We start from the raw sequence: 22,342 nt of genomic DNA, 5'->3' as shown, positions 1-22,342 counted from the left end.
TTTTTTTTTTCTTTTTTTACACAAATAGTTTTATTACAAACTTGAATTCTTAAGAAATACACATGTAAGAAATTACACAAAGGCCTTGCCATGGTATTTGCATGGTAAAAGTCTGTAAAACACTTCTAGGCACAAATGTGCTCAAACAATGGTATCGTTGCATAGAAATTCTTTAGAAATATCTGAGAGGCCACTTTGAAGAATTTTTTTTTTTGGTTTTTGGTACAATATTAACAACATTAAGGCCTTATACTTTTCAAAATCAAGTCATTCAGTGTGTAAGTAGTGTTTAAAACCCTGAAAAATATTAAATACACAATAAGACTAGAAGCTCAAAGCAGGATTTACTATAATAAACACAAATAGCTATTAACCTGGATTCAGTCTCCGCAGCTTCAGCATTGAAATGGCCTACATAAAATGAACATTTCACATCAGATTTTGGCATTTAACGTGGAATTTAGGACACTGGAAAGAAGAAAACTTCTGTAAGCTTCTTTTTGAAATTATAAACTCGGAGCTTGATTTGCCCGATGATTGATATCTATATAAATTACTAAAATATTTATATATAATATTTTTTTCTTGACCATTGCTGGATCATTCTTTATTCCACAGGAAAGTTTGTTCTACTACACGAAGAAGCTGCATAGTACCAACATAGCAGAAACACTTCCTTGCCTATTTGGGAAATCAATTTGGCAATGTCTTCCAGATGTAGTCCCATTAAAAGCGATAGCACTAAAGACTACAAACAGAAGCAAAGGTTTGCAGGATGGCACTCTATGTTGTGAAGAAGATGGTTCTCTGTTGCTTAACCACAGTCTGTAATCCCAAAACTCCTTTTTTTTTTTTTTACATTAGCATTGCTTTGTACAGGAACAATAAGTACATACCCAAGAGTCTGGGATTTTGAGACACCTAGATAACAGTAACAACAAACTTATCTGGGGGAAAAAAAAATGAATCTAAATATATAATACAAGGATGAGAAAGGGGGGTCAAACAGTATAAGGCAGAACTGCATGCCTCCTAGCACCTTTGCATTTTTTTTTCTGGATAAACGCTGACTTTTTTGTTCTATCAGTGCATTGCATTTATATAAAAATACATACATTTTGATCAAAAGTGCCACTTGGCATGTCAACATTTGAAGCTTATCTTTGTTGTCTCTTTTCTTCTTCAGCAAGGACAGGGCCAGTAAAGCAGTGTGTGTTAGTTATGCAAGTTCCTAAAAGGCACTTTACTGTTTTCATATTGGACAACAATGAGGTACATATATGTCTAGGCTTCATTGCTGTCAAACGAATAGCACCATATTGTGTGAAATTAGTTGAAATTCAAAAGTCATTATGTTTTTCTCATACAGACTTGACAACGGCTAACGTTTGAGCGTAGATCCCCTGCTTTCAAAGTGGAGGGAGTTGGTTTCCTATTTAAAAAAAAAAAAAGAAAGAAAGAAAGAAAAAAGAAACAGAAGTAATGAAAACACCCACTGACAATTGTTGATGTCAACAGTTGGTTTTCAGGCTTGTAGTTGACAGCGCAAATTTTGCATGCGGCCAAATGCCTCTTTAAGCTGTGCTGAATCAAGGAGGTGGCCCTAAGTTCTCCCACATACATTCACCTTCAAAGTTTGACCACGAGCTATCACAAGATTAGTTTTAAATATTCCATTACATCAAAATTCAATTCTGTCACAAGGCTGAACGCTTCTTTAACCAGAACACACTACCTGTTGAATCAACAGTTTGAAAACATGCTGGAATTAGGGTAGTAAGAAAACCATTAATGCAAAAAGACTGAAGATGTTTGACCATTCATGACTTTCTGCTAACTCTCATGACTTCTCAGAAAAATGAAAAGCCAGTGAAGGAAATCATGTGATGTAGTACAGAAAGACAAATCAAAGCCATTAGTCTGTAAGCTATCACAAGGAATTACTCCTTGCAACCGTAAATGAAGATCTTAGATAAAAGCGTGCTTAGATTTAACACCTTTCTCTAGAAAGGATTAAGAGTTTATAGGAAACTGAAGTGTATTTTTGAATTATCATAGTAGGGCAGACATCCTGATCTGGATTATTTTATTAATTCAAGAGACAGTTTGTAGCCAGAAAGGGGAATGGAGTTTATGTGTCTCGGGGCAGGACTTAATGAATACAAACAACTAAAGCACTGACTCCTCTAAATTTTCCTCTGATCAGCTTTCCTCTTTCCTAGGGAGCCAGTGCTTACACCAGCACTGGAAAATGGGCTCTTTCAGTAGTAGCTTTTCTGGTTGACAGGATTATCACAGCCCCAGTGATAATCAGTCCCAGTGCTGAATTGTTCTGCCTACTTAGGTGACAACTATCTCACAGAGAGTCAAAAGTGGCTAAACAGCCTGCTTCATTCTGACTGAGACAGGCTAGGGAGCATTCACAGATCTAGATGACACAAAAAGATGAAGGCTACCAGACTACAAGTACCAGGAGTGGCAGCCTGGACCACAGTGGAAGAAGATGTCTGCCTGTACTTCAAAGGAATGTCTGCTAATCAGGTAAGCTATGCAGACCTGGGAACTGGTCTTTATGACAACGTATTATTAAAATTCATATGGAACAAATTAGACTGTGTTGAGAAATACTTATGTGCAGGAGACCAGAACAAAGCCCACTATCACTTAATTCCTGAAATTAGAACCTCAGCAGCACTGAAGAAATGCCTAAGGCCTCTGTCTTCAGCTGCATTTTATTCAGACATGCTTCCTCCAACATTAGGGAAGGTAAATAATTGTTCAACTCACTCAGTTCACCACCTGCACTAATTTCAAGTGCTTCTATTATGTGCTAACATATACCAGGGGGAATGTTACATTCTAACTTAATTTCAATCAGTATGTCAGCCTATGCCAGTTACAACTCAGTGAATACAATCAAATATAGTGGAAATGCAAACATTGTTAAGATTATTCTGAAAAGCAAAATACTAGGTACAAATGACACATTGTAAACACTAACAGAAGAGACATTCACTAATTCCCCCAAAGCTATTATATTTTCTTCTTTTTGTTACAAAAATAATTAACTGCATATACTTAACCAGGCTGGGGCACAGCCAATACTTGAACCATGTATTACATTCAAACAATACTTCTCTTATTCAGTGACAAGACTTGACTGAGTCTTAACTACTACTGATAAATAAATCATGAACTTACTTGAACATCTCATTCCTCTCTATAGTGGCAAGCCAGAAGCTGTAAGCATTTGCATAATAATTGCAGGTGCCCCGACCATGGCATTCAATGAAGGGAGCACTTCGAAACTCCTCTAGGCAGGAACCAGGAGACGCCAGGGCCTGGCCAGAACCCTCCGCACCAGCACTGGTGTGCTAGAAAAATGCAAACCCATCGGTCAGAGAGAGAGACTCTGTGCCCTTTCTGCCATAACACCTATTTACTCTCTTGCATAAATATTTCTTCACATTCCTCTCCTTGTCCTCTGTTGTGCCCATCTGCTGTTTTGCCCCTTAGCTCAAGGAGGAGCAAAGAAAGTGGAGTGGAAGGTCTCCAGCAGTGGCACTAGGTTCTCTTGCTTAATGGCAGCACAAGAGAGCAGCAACACCAGCTGCAGGGCAGCTGTTTGCACATAAATCCTTCAGGACAGTAGGACCCAAGCTATCTCTCTGTGAGCAACAGGCCATGGCCAGCTCAACCCAATTCTTGCCCCACACCATAGTGGCATCTCTCCCTCTAGTGCTGATAGCTCTAGATCCATGCTGCTTCTCAGACCATGCCCAGACCTTGCCTGGGCAAGCGGCTGTTGATGTAAGTGGTGAATATGACAGGAAGCACATTAGTAACTAACCACTACAGCAGACTCCAGAGTGGCTCTTCCAGGCTACTCCTTAGTTCTATTTATGTCACTAGCACATAAAGCTGAAGAAACTAGGAAAAAAAAGGTCAGAAATACCATTTGAAAACTGCAGGTTTATTCATGTAAAATGGAAAGAGGACAGGTACTGATATGCTACCACTGTAGGAAGCTACTGCAACATAGATGCAGAAGGACAATGGAAAATTATGCTTATTTTCTCATTTATTCAGCAAGCTGTGTGCATTTCTTCAAAAGTGAACTAATAATTGCTATTGCATTGTTTTCATTTAGTAATTAGCCAGAATCTTTTTGAAGTCACCAGAAAGGGTAGAGGTCTAATGCCCTCCTAAGACCTAAAGCAGCATAGTCAGGTATTAACTTTCCCAGAGCGGAGCTTAGATCAGACACCTGAAACAAATGCTTTTCTCAGCTCAGGTTGTGCACCAACCCACTTACCATGACAAAAGAGTAACCAATCCAAAGCGAACTCCAGCCTTCAGGACACTGTGGTATTTGAATTGTTTGACTGTGAACAGCTATTACCATAGCAGGAGCTTCACACACAGAGCATCTAGAAAGATCAAGACATGAATAAACTACGTGTACTTGGTGAATAATACTTCTCTTTTTCCAAAAGTTATTTCCTTTAAGGAATCTTGAATTAGAAAATGTGACCTTCAAAAACAAAGGAAAATCAATATGTTTCCTTTAGAACAACAAAAAACCCCAACCAACCAACCAAAAAAACCCACAACAGGTCGTCCGTGTCCCTCCCCCCCCCCCCCCCCCCCCCCCCCCATTTATTTAGGGACAGCTTAACTATTAAGTCTTACTCCTCTATGGAACCAAAGAAAGCAGATTTTTTATCTGAATATTTAAATGTATTTGTCTTTTTCTAGCCCCATTTGTACTGTAATTTCTAAAAAAAGCTCATGTCATGAACATGAGAGGCAAATAGCCAAACACTGTGACACAGACTACTTGAAGGTGGTCTGCTGTGACCAGAGACAAGTAACAGCAATTCATCATCCTAAACATAGCCCTGAGAGACTTTCAGAGAGAAAGCTATCCCTCTGGAAAATATCTTATAAAGGTAATCACTGCTAATATAATCCAATGCACTCTTCTCTATGCATTTTCCTTCAAAATGGCTTTTATTTATATTTGTGGGTCTTCATATTCTGTAAGGGATTTCTAACAAAGTAACCTGAACAATGAACTTGAAAGCAACTCTTCAGAAAGCTATGCAGCACCTATGCATTCTCTTTTATTTTTGGGTAAATTTATTGTGTTTCAGAACCACTGCATAGTCCAATGACCAACCATGTCTTCACAGGAGAATCATTAAAAAATAGTTGGACTGGAATTCTAATACAGGAGCTGTTCATAGCAAATTTGGTAGATATAATCCATTTTTTCTTGTACAACTCCTAAATTGCATTTAGCAGTGATGAAAATGATTCAAAAAAGCTAGTTAGAACTAAACTCTGATTTCTATCATCAGAGCAGTGAAAAGAATCAAGTGCAAAATGGATTAAGTTGGATTCTGAAAAATGCATAGAAGCAAAGAAATTCAGAATGAAAGCCCTCTATTTCTGACTTGTGAAGACTGCTTTCATGTGTACTGCCTTCATCTCTATTGCAGAACAAGACAGTTATTTTAAGAAACACATCAGTGAAAGAGTAAGTTAAAAGAAGAACATAAAGCTGCCTCTATTCTTGGAGTTGTGCTTTGCTTCAAGAGATTTCTGGTATTTCAGCCTTACACAAAAAGAAGTCCCATGATCCGAGGCAGCAAGTGAACTTCTACACCTTTTCAACTTTTGGACAGGGAAAACTGTTGGTTTAAAAGTCTCAACTAATAAAATAAATTGAAAGAACAATCTTCTCAGATTCATTGCTGGTTTGCCAAAACTAAAAAAAAAAGGATGTATTACAATGATCTCACTCTGTTATGTCTAAAAGGAGAAAAACCCACATATGTAAATATATGTATTTAAATATGCACATGTGCACTTCCATGGTGCAGAAACTACTATATATGCATAAGGCAAAACCTTGTCATGCACCTGCTCAAGCAAGAGTTTCAAAAGTGGTTGTTAAAGGTTATTTTTGCACACCTGATTAGGGGTGGCATAGAAGGAGCATGAACTTAAAGACCGATCATTTGAATTTCTCTGACAGCCCCTTCTATTCACATCTAATGAAGAACCACAAAAGTAAGAACCAACAAAAAAATATAGATCAGGAAGAGCTGACAGATTAGAAGCAATGACAAGAATCATAGTAATGCCTGTATCTAATGATTATGTTGTGTTATTTAAGTTGCCTTTTCAGATTCTTATCTAATGAGAGCAGTAGAGTTCACCACATTCTTGCTCACAATTCTGCCTTCAGCACTGGACATAGTATGGCAAGATGGTTCTTGCTAATGGCCTTAAAATTTAAAATGGACCAAAAGTTCAGTATTCTGGATTGATGCAGAACAGTTAGAGCTGGTAAGTGCCACACTTTATGTTAGCTGAGAATCTGGAGTTATTAAGAAATCAGTTCTGCGATTGTGCCCTTCGATTGTGCCCTTGTATTCAAGCAGTATGTTCAAAACAATGGAAGAAACCCGGCAGTCAACTGTACAATAAATAATGCTACCATTTTCAAACAAAAGGAAACTGAGCTTCTAAAATTCTTCTAGTTAAGGCTAGTAAAAAGTAAACAAAACAAAACAACCAAAAACACAACAGAAGAATTGTTCTGGACAAGAATTGTGAGTAAATTCAAAACTTTCTCTCCTTCAAAGTACATCGTTTGGGTCCCCCCCCATATGAATTTATTTTTGATCAAAGCCCAAACTGAAAACATTCACACATGGAAACATTTCATCAGAAGAACTCAAAGTCTATATTTAAAAGCAGAAAATAAAATTAAAAAAAACCCAAAACACAACAACACGAAAAAGCCCAACAAATAACAACGAAATACATACTCAAAGTCTTTCCCAAACAAAACCAAAAGAAAAAGAAAAGAAAAAGTGTACCATACTAATTTTTCACATCCTTATTCGTTTTACAAACACAGCAGAGTGGAAACCATACCTGCTGATGAATGGTCTGATATTATCACCAGTGATAGGAGCCATACTCATTGGCATGGGTTCAGGAGTCGAGAGCCAGTAGGAATAGTCGTTCCTTGATGCAAAGTTACACACGTTGTTGATATTGCAGAATAAGAAAGGCATGGTACTAAATTTACGAAGACAGCTTCCTGCCGTGCCTGAAATGTTAAGTGAAAGGTTAATTGCTAATCCACTTTTGTTAAGCCCTTGCCAACAACCAAACATACTACCAGAAACAGCTATAAAGCAGATGACACTTGCTCTGGGAGGCCCAGTTGTCTCAGAGGATGTTTCCTAGCTCCATAAGGAAGCAAAAGGGCAATGAATGAGTCTTGCCTATTATGGAATAACTTAGGTGGGAATAGATGTCTAGAAGCCATTTATCCTAACCTTCTGGTGGCTAGATCAGGTTACTTGTGCCCATAGCTAGCTGAGTTTTGCATATCTCCAAAGATAGAGATTCAACAGTCTCTCTGAGGTCCTATCCCAGTGCCTGAGCATCAGCATGGTAAAAAAGCTTTTCTTTATGTTTAACTGCACTATATGTTATACTTGTCTCTACTGATTCTTCTGTCACTTCTGAGGGGAGTTTGGCTTCAGACAGCAATAAACACCTCCCCTAACTTTCTGTTGAGGCTGAGAAAATCCAGTTCCACCAGACTGTCCAGATGCCACTAGCCATCTCAGTAGCTGTTGCATTCACTGCGGTATAGCAACATCTTCCTTGTTCTGGGAGACCCAGGTCTGGGCACAATATACCAACTGTAGTCTCACAACTACCAAAATGAGACTCTTCCCTCTATCTGCTGGTTGCATTTTTGCCAAGAAAGCCCAATAGGTTGGGCAATGTAGAATGGGGTAGTTGCAAGGGCACACAGTCACCTCCCGTTCATTGCTGCTCACCAGGAGTGCCAGGTCCTTTTCTGCAAAGCAGCTTCCTAGTAGCTTATACTGCTGCTACTGGAAATATGTCAGTCCATCACTTGTTCTGTTGCATGAGGTTATTTCACTTTAGATGTACCCCTTTGTATTTGCCTTTACTGAACTACTTCAGGTTCTTCTCAGCTCTTTTCTAAGCTTGGCCAAGTCCCTCTGAACAGCAGCTGTGTCTACTAGGGAATCAACCATTTCTCCCAGTCTGGCATCACTCACAGTCTTGCTGAGAGTACACTCTATCCTATCACCCAAGCCACTCATAAACTAATTAAACAGATTTGGCCTAGTACTACTTCCTGAGGGACATGCCTAATCAACAATCACAAGTCAGACCATACATCTAATCACATCCCCCAAAGCCCAATGCACCCACCAAATTTCCACTCAGCTTATCATCTGCTTAGCCAGCCGGTATCGCACTGATCTGACTGCAAAGATACTAAGGATGACGATGCCAAAGGTTTTGATAATGACTTCCTTAAATAAACTGACACTGTTTTCACTCTACAACAAACCATTACTTGTACCAATCTAGAAGGCATCATAAAGCACCAGCTAGCCAAGAATAATTAACAGAGGCTTGTTTAATACAGTTCTACAAATGAAGGAAACAATGGGTTTATAATGAATTCTAATTTGTGTTCTACTTACCCAGATCTTGGCCATGTGCTCTTTCATTGCCTTGTACATAAAGCAAGGAGTAGCCATGGTAAATCAGCCTTGTTCCAAATGGACATGACGGTTCTTCAGTGGTTTGACTGTGTCTGGTAACAAGGAAGCCATGAGCAACAGATGGTGCACCTGGTGGGCCCATAGCCCCAGGCAAACCTTCAGGGCCAGGTGGACCAGGGAATCCTCTGGGCCCTACAACACAGAGAATCTCCTTGTATTTCTACAGACAGCAGCACTCCAGCTACGTAACTCAAGTGAAATTAGATACATCAACATCTGATCTCCTGTTATTTTTTCCAGGAAGGAATCAAGTCTTTGAAGAACTCAAAGGCTTACCTGGAGGACCATAAGGGCCAGCTTCTCCTTTTTGCCCAGGTTTGCCATCAAACCCTGGACTACCAGGTGGTCCAGGTACACCTGAGGGTCCTGTCACCCCTGTTGAAAAACAAGGAATAGTTATTACTGGCTATTACTTAATTTTAATTCTGACTTTTTGGCTTGTAATACAGTACAGCACAGGCACAACTCAGCATAAACTAAACTTCTGCAGATTCAGAGCATCTATTTCAATACCTAGAGCACATATGTGGGTTACTGCAGTTGAAGTGATTATAGTATAGAAGATAAGAGAACTAAGCAGGTGTGCTTCTAAAATGTCTAATATTCACCTGGAATATGAAAAGGAAGGGCAGCAATCTCTTCCCTCTCTGTTTATCATATGACTCAATCAAAAATAGACCATAAAGCAGTAGGGTCATGAACAGGGGGGAAAAATTCTAGTCTACCATCAGTCTATTTTCACATTATTTAAATTGTATTTCTACTGGAAAGTTAGAAACACTCACCTTGCTGTCCTTTGGGACCCGGAAGTCCTGGGAATCCTTTAAGACCAACTGGTCCTACAGGGCCAGGTAAGCCAGGATCACCTTTAACAAGTTGAAAATCACCTGGTGGGCCTGGTGGGCCTTGTAAACCTGTCAGAGTTAACAGAGGAAACCAACACATATTTAGTATTGCACAATTTAAAAAAAATAATTTAAAAAAACCCAAGGAAACAATGTTACCTTGTATTGTCATTTATATACTTGGAGAACAGAGGGAGTCTATAGCTACAGGGTATCAATGCATCTGAGACATGCTACACGCGCTGAGAAGGGTCATACCTGTCAAGAAGCTAAACTGTGATCGTTTGAGGCTGTGCCTTTAAGGAAGGGGCACACTGGCTAAATGTTTATAAAATATTTTGTATTCTAAACTAATTTCATTGGCTAAGTAAGGGGGAGAGGTGAGATTGTTAGTCCCAGCACAGCTGGAACTTTCTCTCAGTTCTTCTTCCTTCGCTGTCCCTTTCAGCTGGACTGCTTCTGGGCTTCTTGCCAAGAGATAAGAACTAACTAACTTCCTGTGCTTAGGCCTCTGTCTGCTATGCTAACTCTCCTTTTTTCTCTTTTTCTACCTCTTTGGGGGGAGAAGGGAGGTAGGGGGGGTGAAGGGGGCACAGGGGAAAGCCCCCTCTGTTGGGGGTCTGGTTTCTGGTTGAGTTCATTTGCTGTATATTCCTGTATATATTGTAAAATCCCTGTATTTGTGGTGTTACATGTAATCTGCTTCCTATACATGCTTGTAAATACATAGTCTGCTTTTCTAATTGTTGAGTTAGCCACGGTTTCTTTCTCAGTGGGGGAGGGAAAGCGGAGCCTTTCCTTTCAACCCACCACATAAACCTAGAGTTGACTCAGGGTAGAAGACAGCAGGTTCCAGCCATAATAGAAGAAATAGCCTGGACTGGGCCTCTACCTCTGACAAGCCTCTGGTAACACCTACATAGCTACACATAGTGCTGCTAAAAACCATATTGCTACCTCCTATATTCCCATCTCCCACCAGGCCCACAGGTGTAGCTCAGACCAGAAGCACTGCAACCAGAAGGTGCAAACAGGGAGCAGCACCTGTTGGGGGTTTGTGCAGAAGTTTGCTCAGAAGCAATGCACGCTCTGTGGTTGTCACGCTGCTGCCTGCTCTGCTCACCAGCAGGCTTAGGCAGCAGCCCCAGTGGTCACAACAACTAAATGATGTCTATCCAGAAGCTTGACATCTCCATTAGAAGGATCACACCTTTCAAAAGAATTACCATTGTCTAAGTGACTTTTTTTTTTTTTTTAAACAAGCTGTAACTGTGACCTGCTGAAAGAAAATGGCATACACCACTGGAACTGTAAGGATGAAACCCAAATGGAAGGACTACAGCCTTTCTGTGTGGACGTCTCCACCCAAACAGACCTCCAAAGGACTCAAACAGATTTCCAGACCTTAGGCTGGATGAACTTCCCTCAGTAAGTTTGTGGATGATAACAAGCTGAGTGGTGTAGTTAATTGTTAGAGGGAAAGGATGGCATCCACAGGGACCTTGGCATGCTTAAGTGGACCACTGTGAATGACATCAAGTTCAAGTTCAAGGTCCTGCACCTTGGTCAGGGCAATCCTCAATATCAGTATAGATGAATGGATTGAGAGCAGACCTGCAGAGAAGGACTTGGGGATACAGATAGCTGAAAAATTGCATAGGAACCAGCAAGACATATTCTGGACCACATGAAAAATAGTGTGGCCAGCATGAAAAGGATTAGAGGGCTAGAAAACATCTCCTGTGAAAAAAAGGCTGAGATAGCTAGGGTTGTTCAGCCTGGAGGAGAGAAGGCTCCAGGGAGACCATATTGTCCCCTTACGTTAATTAAAAGAGGCTTATAAGAAAGATGGAGACTTTTTACCAAGGCCTGTGGTGATAGGACAAGAGGCAATGATTTATTTATATTTTTTTTAAAGGGTAGATTTAGATTAGACCTTTACAGTGAGGGTGGTGAGACACAGGAACAGGTTGCCCAGAGAAGCTGTGGATTCCCCATCCTTGGAAATGCTTGAAGCTGGATGAGGTTTTCAGTAACCTGGTCTAGTGAAAGATTTCCCTGCTGATGGCAGAGGGGTTGGACTAGATGATCAATAAAGGTCCCTTTCAACCCAAACCATTTTACGATTCCATGATTGTAGGATACTATTTAAAGATTATAATGACAGAATTTCATTATTGATTTTTCAGAGCAGGAGATAAATGCATTCACTCTCTACTCAACATTTCAATGTAACTGGACATTCAGATGCTGGTGCCATGATATCTAGTTTCTTGTACCTTTTTACATTGAATAAAAGGGATAGGGAGATGTCCATTGATTAGTCACAAATAACTAACAACAACATCTAGGGAAAAAATGGCAAGCCTTTATATAATACCTTTAGATCCAGGAAAACCTTGATCACCTCGCTCACCCTTAAGGCCTGGGAAACCAGGAGACCCTTTTGGACCTGAAATCAAAAGAAGTATTTATATGAAAATTCAGTTATTTCTTGACATAGAAGGATATGTGCAGAATAATCACATACAACCCCATGATCATTTAAGTATTAACTGTTTGCAAGAACAAGATGCAAAGGAACAGCACCGTCACCAAAGAAATGATGACTGAAAACAAAGGTATCTTACTTTAATTAATCATATCTTTCTCCAAATTACCAGAATATTTTTTTCCTATTAATAACTGCATTTTTAACACACATGGTGTTTTCCTGCATATGATGGTGAAAGTAGCAGCAATTTAGTCAACAATGGAGACATACTGAGCCCATGTTTCTTCAAATATGGCTATAACATTTGCCTTCCTAGTTCTCAAGAAAATCTTGAAGACTCTGGCCTGTGTAAACAACTTCTATTATATCCACCTTTTAAAGCAAGTACAAGACAACAGGCAAAAAGCTTGAGAAAAAAAATCTCAGTGTCCCTGTATGGTTTTGATGCAGCTTTCAATATCCTGTTTCAACAGTTTCTGACAGAGTCAACATTCCTTGAGTATCTCTTTTGAGAGAAGGAGGATATGAAAGAGGCATCATGGTACACTTCTTAGGAATACAGTAAATTTTCTTCTCACCTGGAACACCTGGAACACCTGGAGGTCCCAGATCACCCTTTGGACCAACACCTCCTGGTAAACCAGGACTACCCTGTATAAAAGAAAATATGAAGTATGGTTAGCCTACACAGCATCACCAAGGTTGGAAGAAACCTCAAAGATCATCAAGTCCAATCTATCACTATTATGATGACTCTTAGGCTGTGTATTTTTGCAGATCTATGTGGGGGGAAAAATTAAAAAAAAAAACCACAGAGAAAGCACTAAGTTTAAGGAATGGTTATTCTCTACCACGATTAGATGAGAAGCTTCTCTCAGAGGATCAAGTCCAATGTCTTGTTCTTATTTAACTTTTTTTACCCTGCCAAGATACTAGCTCAGAATAAAATCTCACTAAGAGTATATCTAATAAAAAGGTTCTTATACAGTATTATTATGAAAAACATCAGTAAGCACAAAAATACCAGCAAATACAAATTTCAGTGCAGCCCCAGCAGATGATTGCTACTTAAGTAATTAAATGGGAAAATTCTAGACCACAGCAAGCTTGAAAACTTCTACATTCACATGCGGAATGAAATGAAACGTGTTCAACAGTTTATAGTCCTTTGACTATTTTAGCCCTGTTGAAAAATAAAAATCTTCAAGGACTTAAACACTTTAAACACAATGCAAACTCCTCCCTCTGCCTTCACCATTATAAACTGTTCCTCTGAAATTAGTGGTAACAAGTTAATCGTAGCCTCAATGCAAGAAAAACCAAGCTCAGACTTCAAAAGACACTCTAAAGAGTCATCCAAATGACTGCCAATTTCCTTTTCCTGTTTTTTTGCAAAAAGCTTGTAAGCAGAGTTGAGAGTTTCTCCATAGTTCCTGACTCAAGGTAGAAGAAATTATTCATCTCAAAAATGGATGCCAATAGTGGGACCTCCAAAGCTACACCAAAGAAACACCACCCTTGGAGTAATGAGGAAGGTAATAATGAAGAAAGGTTTCCTGGTTTCCTTCAGTCACATATTGACAGTATGGAGGACTGTTTAAAGAAATGGCCCTCTCTTTTTATCATTACCTGTGAACTTCTCTTGCATAGAACAGCAGGGCTAACATTCGTTCAGAAGACAGTCATGGGTCAGATAAACACACTAAAAGGGTTTTTTTAATAGTTAATTGTTTAATTATAATAACAAAATGCAAAGATTTGTAAGAGGAGTTTATTGGAAGCTGTCTCTCAAAATACTTTTTCCACAACATCATTCAGATTTGTAAAGATTTTTTTAACTTCCCATCAGATATAGCTTGGCAAACAACATTTTGTTTTGGATCTGTTCCAAACAAATCAGAACTGTTTCAGTTCATTAAAATGATGAAAATGTTTCTTTTATCATTTCAGCATTAAAATGCACAGATAAACCAATGGGATTTGTATTTCATAGTCTGATATCTGCATTCGCTTTTTTTGGATGGGATTTTTGGACAGGCTGTGTCACCCACGTAACAAAACCTCCTTTCTGATATCGATTACAATGTACCTGGTGACCTGCATGAGCAATTGAGCTGTAATCAAGGCAGGAGACAGTCACATTGACAAGATGAAGACCCTAGAAACCCATCTTAGTATGTATCACAAGAGGAAGTTAATACTGAAATAACTCACCAGAGCATTTCACACTAAGTTAACAACGTAACACTAAGCATTGTGATTCAAAGACAGCAAAACATTTCCTTCTGACTGAAGACATGAAATCAAAATATTTTAGCATTTTGTGTGCTTCAAAAAAAAAAAAGCCTTAAACTGGAATATTGACTTGTGAAAAGCTTTGGAATTTCCTGTGGTATAGAAATGTAGCACTCTGCAGGAGTTTTGCAAGTTCTTAAATTAGGGGGAAAAATATACTGGAATGTTATTTTAAAATATGTAATATATTATATGATGGTAAGACAAAAAGACTTCGCCAAGTTCCTGTGTCAGAACACTGAAGTAAATGTCTTTGTGAAGTGACTCCTGGATGCAGCAAAGGATGCAGCAGATCTTTGTGTAATCAAGAATAATGTAGACCTCAAGCGCGCTATCGCTATTCTGCGTACTTCTGAGTCTACCTTCCTTCTTTCTATATGCCAGGAATTATTGAGTTCATACCTATCCTATCTTCTTATTCCTTCTTCCATAAATTTTATTATTTTCTTAGTGGGAAAGAGGAAATTAGAAGTTAAACTACAGAGTGTGTTCTTCAATGTAGAAAACAGGCAGCAGGCATTCTGAGAGAAAAATTAGAGAAGACCAACTATTCTGTGTGACTCTTGTCCTTTTCTACCTAATTCTCCCTAAAATATAGTAAAGGGCTGCTCTTCGACCAGGAAAAATGATTAATATATGACAACAATGTATTAAGGACATTGCCTGTTTGTATTTCTAAATCAGCAACTATATTTCATCACTGACAGTATGAAAGTGCATTTTATTTGAAAGGTTTCATAACAAAACCAAACAGTTCAGGTATTTTCAGAAGGCAATTTATCGTGAAATATTAAACCTTTAAAATTAACTACTAATGCATTTGCAGGATTTATGGGTGTACTGCAGCCATCCTGTAGCGGTAATACACCGTAAATTATATTCTGGGTGTTGTATGTTACCACTCACTATCTATAAATTTCTAATAAGGTCATTAGCTTGCTGGAGCTTATTCATGGGCAGGCTTTAGAAGGAGAGAATTGAAATGTTTTCAAGCTGAATTTACATCATCAGCAGTGAATCCAAAAGCACTTTGAGCATAAAGTATCATTATTTTTAATGAGAAAAATCTATTATTAATATAGCCATTAATTACAAACAGCTTTCAGCAAATCTGGAGTATACTGAAAGTAACTTACTGGCAGGCCCTGGAAACCCGGATCACCTTTGACTCCTGGGCTCCCAGGAGTCCCAGGCCAGCCACTGCTTCCCTGCTCTCCTTTGTCCCCTTTCAGACCTGGGGGTCCTGGGGGCCCTGTTGGACCAGGTAAACCTACAAAACAGAAGAGATAATTGAGTGGCAAAAATTTGTTCAGAGCAGTACCTGATGAAGGAGTTGAGCTGGCTCAATCTACAGAAGGGCAAAGCCAAAGTAATTATTGTAGTAACATCAAGAAACTAAGTATGAGAATCTGTTGCAGGGAGATCCATATGACTCCCCATCTGACTGGAGACCTATCACTCATCTGGCTGATGGAAATCAAGGGAGGGTTTTCTATATGTGCAGAACAAACAGATGGTGCATTCACAGGTATGAATGCGTTAGAGAAACACTGGAGCTCTGCTCTACTCTACTCCTTAGCCTCTAGCACAGGGCCAATGCCAAAGGTAAGGTCACAATAGTCTATTTTTAAATGTATTAACATTCCAATAAGTGAGAACACATCATCATGGTTGCCTCAAAACAGTGAATAAAGTCCAAAGGGAAACACGTGGAAACAGGAGACAAACTTCTCAATGACAGGAAAACTTTTGAACAAACCAGCTGCCTGAGGACCACAAAATCAGCCTATTCTAGAATATAATGCCAAATGGTCTAAGAAAGGGAGCTTTTCCCTGATCTCTGAGATGATGATAAACAAGGATATGCAATATTGGTAACATTATTAATTAATTAAGTGAACTTTGATTAATGGCAGTACAATAATACTAAAGATAAAGAATTACCTGGATGGCCAGGTTGGCCTTGGGGTCCTCTGTCTCCTTTAGGGCCTTCAATTGCACTTCCTGGGAGGCCCGGAAGACCTTGGCTGCCCTTAGGGCCTGGTGGACCAACATATCCTGGTTCTCCTTTTAGACCTGGGATCCCTGGACTTCCCGGGGATCCGGGAAAACCCACATCACCTTTTGCACCTAAGATTTGACAGAATTCCCAAAAAGTGATTAGACAAAGGATTAACAATCACTGATACAGATGATCACTCAGCACCCCTCTCGCAGTCCTTTCGCAAGGAATGTAAAGCCCCCAAACCCTTACTCCATTATAACTCTTATAGTCATATGTGAGTAACGGATGCTTTTGCTTGACAAAAGGACCTGCTGCTGGAGAAAAAGGAATTTATTTTATTTTTTTACTAAGATCTAGATTTTAGCACTTAGTACTTACTTTCAGGCTTGCACAAATTAGTTAATATTTATGATTCAGTCAAATATTAGATCATGATTTGGCAAAAAGTATATAGGTTAGCTGGTATAAGTATACTAGTAAGAGCAATAAAATGTATAAAGAGCATTATACTTGGTTCTTTGCCTAAAGATGACGGCAAAGGGGACAGTCATTAAATCTTGGGGTGGTTTGGGGTTGTATCTTTGGAACACAAATTATGTCAGTTGTGTATCTATTTACTTTAGATATTTTGTAATGAGCTGTGCTGGAAAAATGAGAGAGATGGGAAAAGTGCTCTAGCATTTTACATGCCTTACTGAGCTGTCATTAGAAAATTTGCTTATTAAAATGAGTTCTCTAATATTACAGCTTTCTCAGCAATCTAATGATTGTTATTACTCTTAGATAGTAAACAGAAGAGATGCAGAAATTCTGGTTTATTACTTTTGATTATCCACACAAATGTCCTGTATGATTCTACAAGAATGACTGAGTGAGGTAGGATGTCACGTTAATTTCACAGATGGACTAGTTGAATCTTTTGTTTTCGACATGTTTAAGAGTGCAAGTTTCTTTAATTGTACAACATTTCCTTTATAACAGTAGTGAAGAAATATCAAACTGCTGCTAATCTATTGCAGTCTAGTGTCTAGGACATACTTATTTCATAAAATGGAGCATGGTGCATCACAGGCACATTGAACAAGCACTGACTCAAGCCAGTTAAGTGGTTCTCATGCCGCAGTGTAGTGACACACTTTGCAAAGATCACAAGAAGTCTAGAAATTGTGATAGTTACATGCCTGTACCCAAACTACTAAGTCCTGAGTCCAGGTAATAGCAGTTTTCAGTAAGATTTCATCAGGTCTCTGCTGTCCTTTGTATTTTACACCATGCTGTGCATAGCTTAGACATGCCCTACAGAAAGCATTTAAGCAATGAATAAAATTGCACTTGGGCTGCACAAACAGACTCAGGTGAAATAATAATGGTAGTATCCTGGTGACAAATCTACTATCCTAGCTGACTGCTGAACACAACCTCAATAGACTTTGATTCTTGGGAAATTAGTAGGAAACCAGAAATCCTTGGAGTCAAAAGCACAGCACACAAATATGGGAGTTATTTATATTACCTCATCACAGCATAGCTTGCATTAAATTCCACACTACAAATAATTACCTATTTTAGGGAATATCTAACTCATGTCCAAGATGCTGCCACTGTAACAGAAATTAGTATTTGAGCCTCTCAGAGTTTCTGCCTGCTTTGAAAAGGTACAGCATGTAAAAAATGAAGCAGAAACTGTGTCTGAATTATAAAATTACATTTACACTGTGTTGGGAAGGAGGTTTGCTGCATGCTTAGAGAAGTATTTTACCTTTATCTCCTTTTGCACCAGGAAATCCTGGAAGACCTCTACCTGGAACACCTGTAATATAAAGGCAGCTAAAAATTAGAAGATGGGACTGCACTTAAATTTAATCTGTAACAAACCTCTATTAAGCACATTAAAAAAAAAAATCTAAATAAGTGGTTTATGCAAAAGTTCTTGAGGGCTGCAACTGTCTATGTTGTGTATTAGCATTACATCTAGCACAATGGGTTCTTGTATGATGAAAAACACTACCCTAAGAAAAAAGGCAGCCTGCTCCATAATTGCACAGCTAAGCTGGAAAACGGAACTTATTCCAAAGCATGCCAATTCTTTAAAGTACTGCCAGATTTTGTGAAACAAATTCTTTCAAGATTCACTGATTAAATACAGTTGCTCATCTAAACAATCAATTTTACAATGATGGTTGATAGTCAATCGTTTACAAGACACCATACAAACTTCTTTTTCCAAGGTTCTGTCTAAAGTACCTCAAATTGAGCAGACCCCTCTACCAGCTACTTTTGTGAAGCCTGTTCAGTTCCATACCTTATAAAATTAATATATCAGTCACAGTACCTTGTTCACCCTTTGCACCATCTGCACCTGGAATCCCATCATAACCTGGTTCACCCTTCTGTCCAATGGAACCAGCAGGACCTGGGACACCAGGTTCACCTGAAAAAGCATTGCCATTTTCATTTCACCTATGAATCATGCAATTCTATTTTTATTTCCTTATTTTTTTTTATTTTTACACATCTTTTTTTCCCTTTAAAGAAAAGCTTAAGCTTTTGCTCCCACAGAGACCAAGCAGATATTGCATGATGACTTCAGTGTGACTTTTCTCTGAGATTACTTCTGAATTAAATCAGTGTTAAACAGGTTTTACAGATTTTGACATCGTTATTATGAATCACAGTATGTTACAGTGCAGGAACTCCAGCAAAGGCTTGTAAATAGCCCAGGCCATTGTCCAATTAGATCAGATTAAAGGAACACAGAATGATAGAACAGTTTCGGTTGTAAAGGACTCTTAAGATCATTGAGGCCAGCCATTATCTAATTCTACCAAGTCTGGTGCTAAACCCCTAACACCACATCTATTCATCTTCAGAACACCTCCAGGGATTCAAGCACCCCCCGGGGAGCCTATTCAAGTGTTTGATAACCCTTTCAGAGAAGAAGTTTCTTCTAATATCCAGTCTAAACCTGCCCTGGTACAACTTGAGGCCATTTCCTCTCATGCTGTCACTTGATATTAGGGTAAAGAGAAGAACAACCACCTCACTACAACCTCCTTTCAGGTAGCTGTAGAGAGTGGTAAGGTATCCCATCAGCCTCCTTTCCTCCAGACTAAACAAACCCAGTTCTCTCAGTTACTCCTCAGAAGACCTGTTCTCCTGACTCTTGTTGTCATACTCTGGACCCATTCCATCATACCAGTCTCTTGTAGTGAGCGTCCCAAAAACTGAACATAGTATTTGAGGTGCGACCTCACCAGTACTGAGTACATGGGAACACTTTCCTGGTACTGCTTGTCACACCATTCCTACATGTGTGAGATGATGTGTCCTGCAGACAGTAGTCAGTAATCTAAGAACACGGGTTCCACGCTCAAAAATGTTGTTATAATGGTAACAGATTTACTCTCCTCCCTACTCTATATCCTCTCTAAAGCCGTGCTAATGTGCTGATTGAGGTTCAAAACCAACTTTATTCTTTTCAAATTAACTCAGAAACAACAGAATTAACAGCTACAGCAAAGCTAGTTTTGTGGAAGGTGGTAAAATCTTTTCCACTAACAGAACTAAAGAAGTAATTAGCACCACACTACACTGACTCAGATTTACCTGGGAAACAGCATTGTCTGGTTTTGCTTATGAAATGCATGAAATGAACAAATGTACCAGGAAACATCTGAGCCAAAATGAAAGCAGAATGCCACAGCATTTGTTTCAGTTGCTGCCTGGAGGTGAACAATACTAGAAACAGCATCTGGTGCTTTGGGTTTTTTTTTTTTAAATACCTGGTTCTCCTTTTAAACCCGGAATGCCACTTAAGCCAGGAAGTCCTTTTTCACCCTTTTCTCCATGACGGCCAGGGCTCCCTAAGGAAGGAAGAGGATAGGGGTGTACATGTAGGATATTTGGTGCAAGTTCCACATTAATTTTTCACTGTAATTTCTGTTTCATCAAAGCATAAACACTTGCCTGGAAATCCTGCCATGCCAGGGGATCCTTTGGGACCTGGAGCACCTGGCATTCCAGGAATTCCTGTGCTGCCCTTTTCACCCTTATCTCCTGATAAACCTGGACTACCAGTTCTTCCTGGTTCTCCCTAGAAGAAGCAGCGCACATTATAACATCCACACATCAATTCTGAAACAGCTTTTTCTGTTTGCACCATTAGATGTCACCTCTCAAACCATCAGACATGAAGAGTTTCATTCTTTTTCTATTTAGAAATAAAGTAATTTGGTATTAAAACTCTGCTATTAGAATTATTGACTTTTCCTGCAATTGCTAACACCTACATATGAAAATTGGTAGTTTTCTATCCATTACTATGATGGTTTCTACAAAGTCTTAACTTACTTATTACACTTAATCATCTTCAAAAAAATCCTCTTCTTTTTTTTTTTTAATGTCTTCAGCAAGTTTGTTACCAGATTAATAAGTTTTATGTTTAAAATTTTTACTTATAAATTCATGATTACTGTCATTGTATAGCTAGGAAAAGAAACGTGGAAAAATGAGAGTTTTATTAGAATCCTATTAGATATTAAGTTAACTTTACAGACCATTAATACAGTTCTCTTTTCAGATATATCTAAGCATGTTACAGTTTTTTGGCTGGGGTTTTTTTTCAGCATCCCAATATCTCTGTAGAAGTATGAAACACTATTTCAGTATGATTATTTGCTCTATTTCTAAGAAGCCTTTTTCACTTTATTTACTTAGTGTTTTTAAAATTTTTCCCCTTGCCCACATTTTTAGTGCCATAAATTAGCCTATTCTGAAGAGACAGGATAAGAACAAACTCTGCAGGTAATTGTCCCATCAAACAGAATGCAACTAAACCTGCACATATGCAGATCTTTCAAGTTTCTCTTAATGTATTTAAATGAGCATAACAGAAAAGGTAATAAAATAGCTCAAAGGCCAACAGCATCTTTTCAAATTAAGTATTTGCAGAGACAGACTATTAAATCCTATGGAGCATAAATACCTTCTCACCAGGAGCTCCTGGAACGCCAGTTCCAGGAAAACCTGGTGCTCCTTTGTCTCCTTTTTCACCTTTTTGCCCAGGGAACCCTGGTGTGCCTGGTGAACCTGGTACTCCTGGAAGACCCTTTTCTCCAGGTGTTCCTAGCAAGCGAAAAGGAAAAAATGGGTGCATCAGAACTAGTGGTAAGCTAGCCGTGTTGACAATGATTTTTCAGTGTTGCCTTAGTTATCCAGAGCTAGAAAAGCGTCATTTGATATTCACTTTCTAAATGGAACATTTTACAGGAATATAAGCTTACAAGAGAAGGTCACAGTCTTGGATTCGGAGTAAACAGCAGTCTTGTTAAAAATATTAATCGAATAAAAGTTTGCTTGAATACTCTCTAACAGGACCACAGAGACAAAGGGACCTCTGCTGTACCAAAAATTTCTGTCCCTTTTTACTCTTTCAGTCCTTCACCTTTGATTTCCCATACATGCTAAGCACAAGACATCTGAATGGAGAAAAAGTTTCTGTGTTGAGACATAGGCTCCCTCCACAATGACATTCTTCCCAGATCACTAGTTTGCAATCAGTATGCAGTACCAAACTTCTTAGAAGAGGGAAAGCACACAGGAAATTTAATGCAGTTCACACACTAGCAGAGACAGACAAAGAGGTATCCCTTGAAAGACTGACTGCCTGCAAGAAATGTACAAAACCTACACATGCAACTAAAGGACTTGCACATAGGAACCTTGGAAACCATTCTATTATTTGTATGTCACAACAGAACTGAGAGAGCAATGTCCCAAAACTCTAAAGTTCAGACTCTGCAAATAGTGTGATCTTTTAGTGGATGCACACCAACAAATATTCCATACAGGTCTCATAATGGTACATACTAACTTGAGGAAACCCTTCAGAGCAATCAGTACCTGGCAAGCCCATTTCACCAACTGATCCTTTTTGCCCTGGAACTCCTGGATCCCCTGGGTATCCTGGGGGGCCCTGATCACCTTTTGGTCCTACAGACAGCAGAGAAAAAAAAAAATTAGTCCAATTAATGAGGTGTAAAATACCTGATGAACAGTCTGTTGC

General features: G+C 39.0%; 1 protein-coding gene across 1 annotated transcript in view; it reads right to left on the bottom strand.

The window, feature by feature from the left end:
* Nucleotides 1–22,342, bottom strand: part of COL4A1 (collagen type IV alpha 1 chain) — a 134,008-nt gene continuing 111,666 nt past the window's right edge. The window contains exons 36-52 of the mRNA XM_054162874.1: nucleotides 22,180–22,269; nucleotides 21,263–21,402; nucleotides 20,241–20,371; nucleotides 20,061–20,137; nucleotides 18,611–18,709; nucleotides 18,038–18,088; nucleotides 16,218–16,403; nucleotides 15,410–15,543; nucleotides 12,557–12,629; nucleotides 11,865–11,936; nucleotides 9,425–9,553; nucleotides 8,916–9,014; nucleotides 8,559–8,771; nucleotides 6,952–7,129; nucleotides 4,316–4,430; nucleotides 3,202–3,374; nucleotides 1–1,432 (exon numbers count right to left, since the gene is read on the bottom strand). Of these exons, the coding sequence (XP_054018849.1) occupies nucleotides 1,351–1,432; nucleotides 3,202–3,374; nucleotides 4,316–4,430; nucleotides 6,952–7,129; nucleotides 8,559–8,771; nucleotides 8,916–9,014; nucleotides 9,425–9,553; nucleotides 11,865–11,936; nucleotides 12,557–12,629; nucleotides 15,410–15,543; nucleotides 16,218–16,403; nucleotides 18,038–18,088; nucleotides 18,611–18,709; nucleotides 20,061–20,137; nucleotides 20,241–20,371; nucleotides 21,263–21,402; nucleotides 22,180–22,269 (2,042 nt within the window). The 3' untranslated portion in view covers nucleotides 1–1,350. The remainder of the gene's footprint in view (nucleotides 1,433–3,201; nucleotides 3,375–4,315; nucleotides 4,431–6,951; nucleotides 7,130–8,558; nucleotides 8,772–8,915; nucleotides 9,015–9,424; nucleotides 9,554–11,864; nucleotides 11,937–12,556; nucleotides 12,630–15,409; nucleotides 15,544–16,217; nucleotides 16,404–18,037; nucleotides 18,089–18,610; nucleotides 18,710–20,060; nucleotides 20,138–20,240; nucleotides 20,372–21,262; nucleotides 21,403–22,179; nucleotides 22,270–22,342) is intronic.

The sequence above is a fragment of the Dryobates pubescens genome, chromosome 7, assembly GCF_014839835.1.
Source record: "Dryobates pubescens isolate bDryPub1 chromosome 7, bDryPub1.pri, whole genome shotgun sequence".
Taxonomy (NCBI): domain Eukaryota; kingdom Metazoa; phylum Chordata; class Aves; order Piciformes; family Picidae; genus Dryobates; species Dryobates pubescens.
The sequence above is the reverse complement of the archived record's forward strand: the minus strand, read 5'-3'. Positions and strand labels throughout refer to the sequence as shown.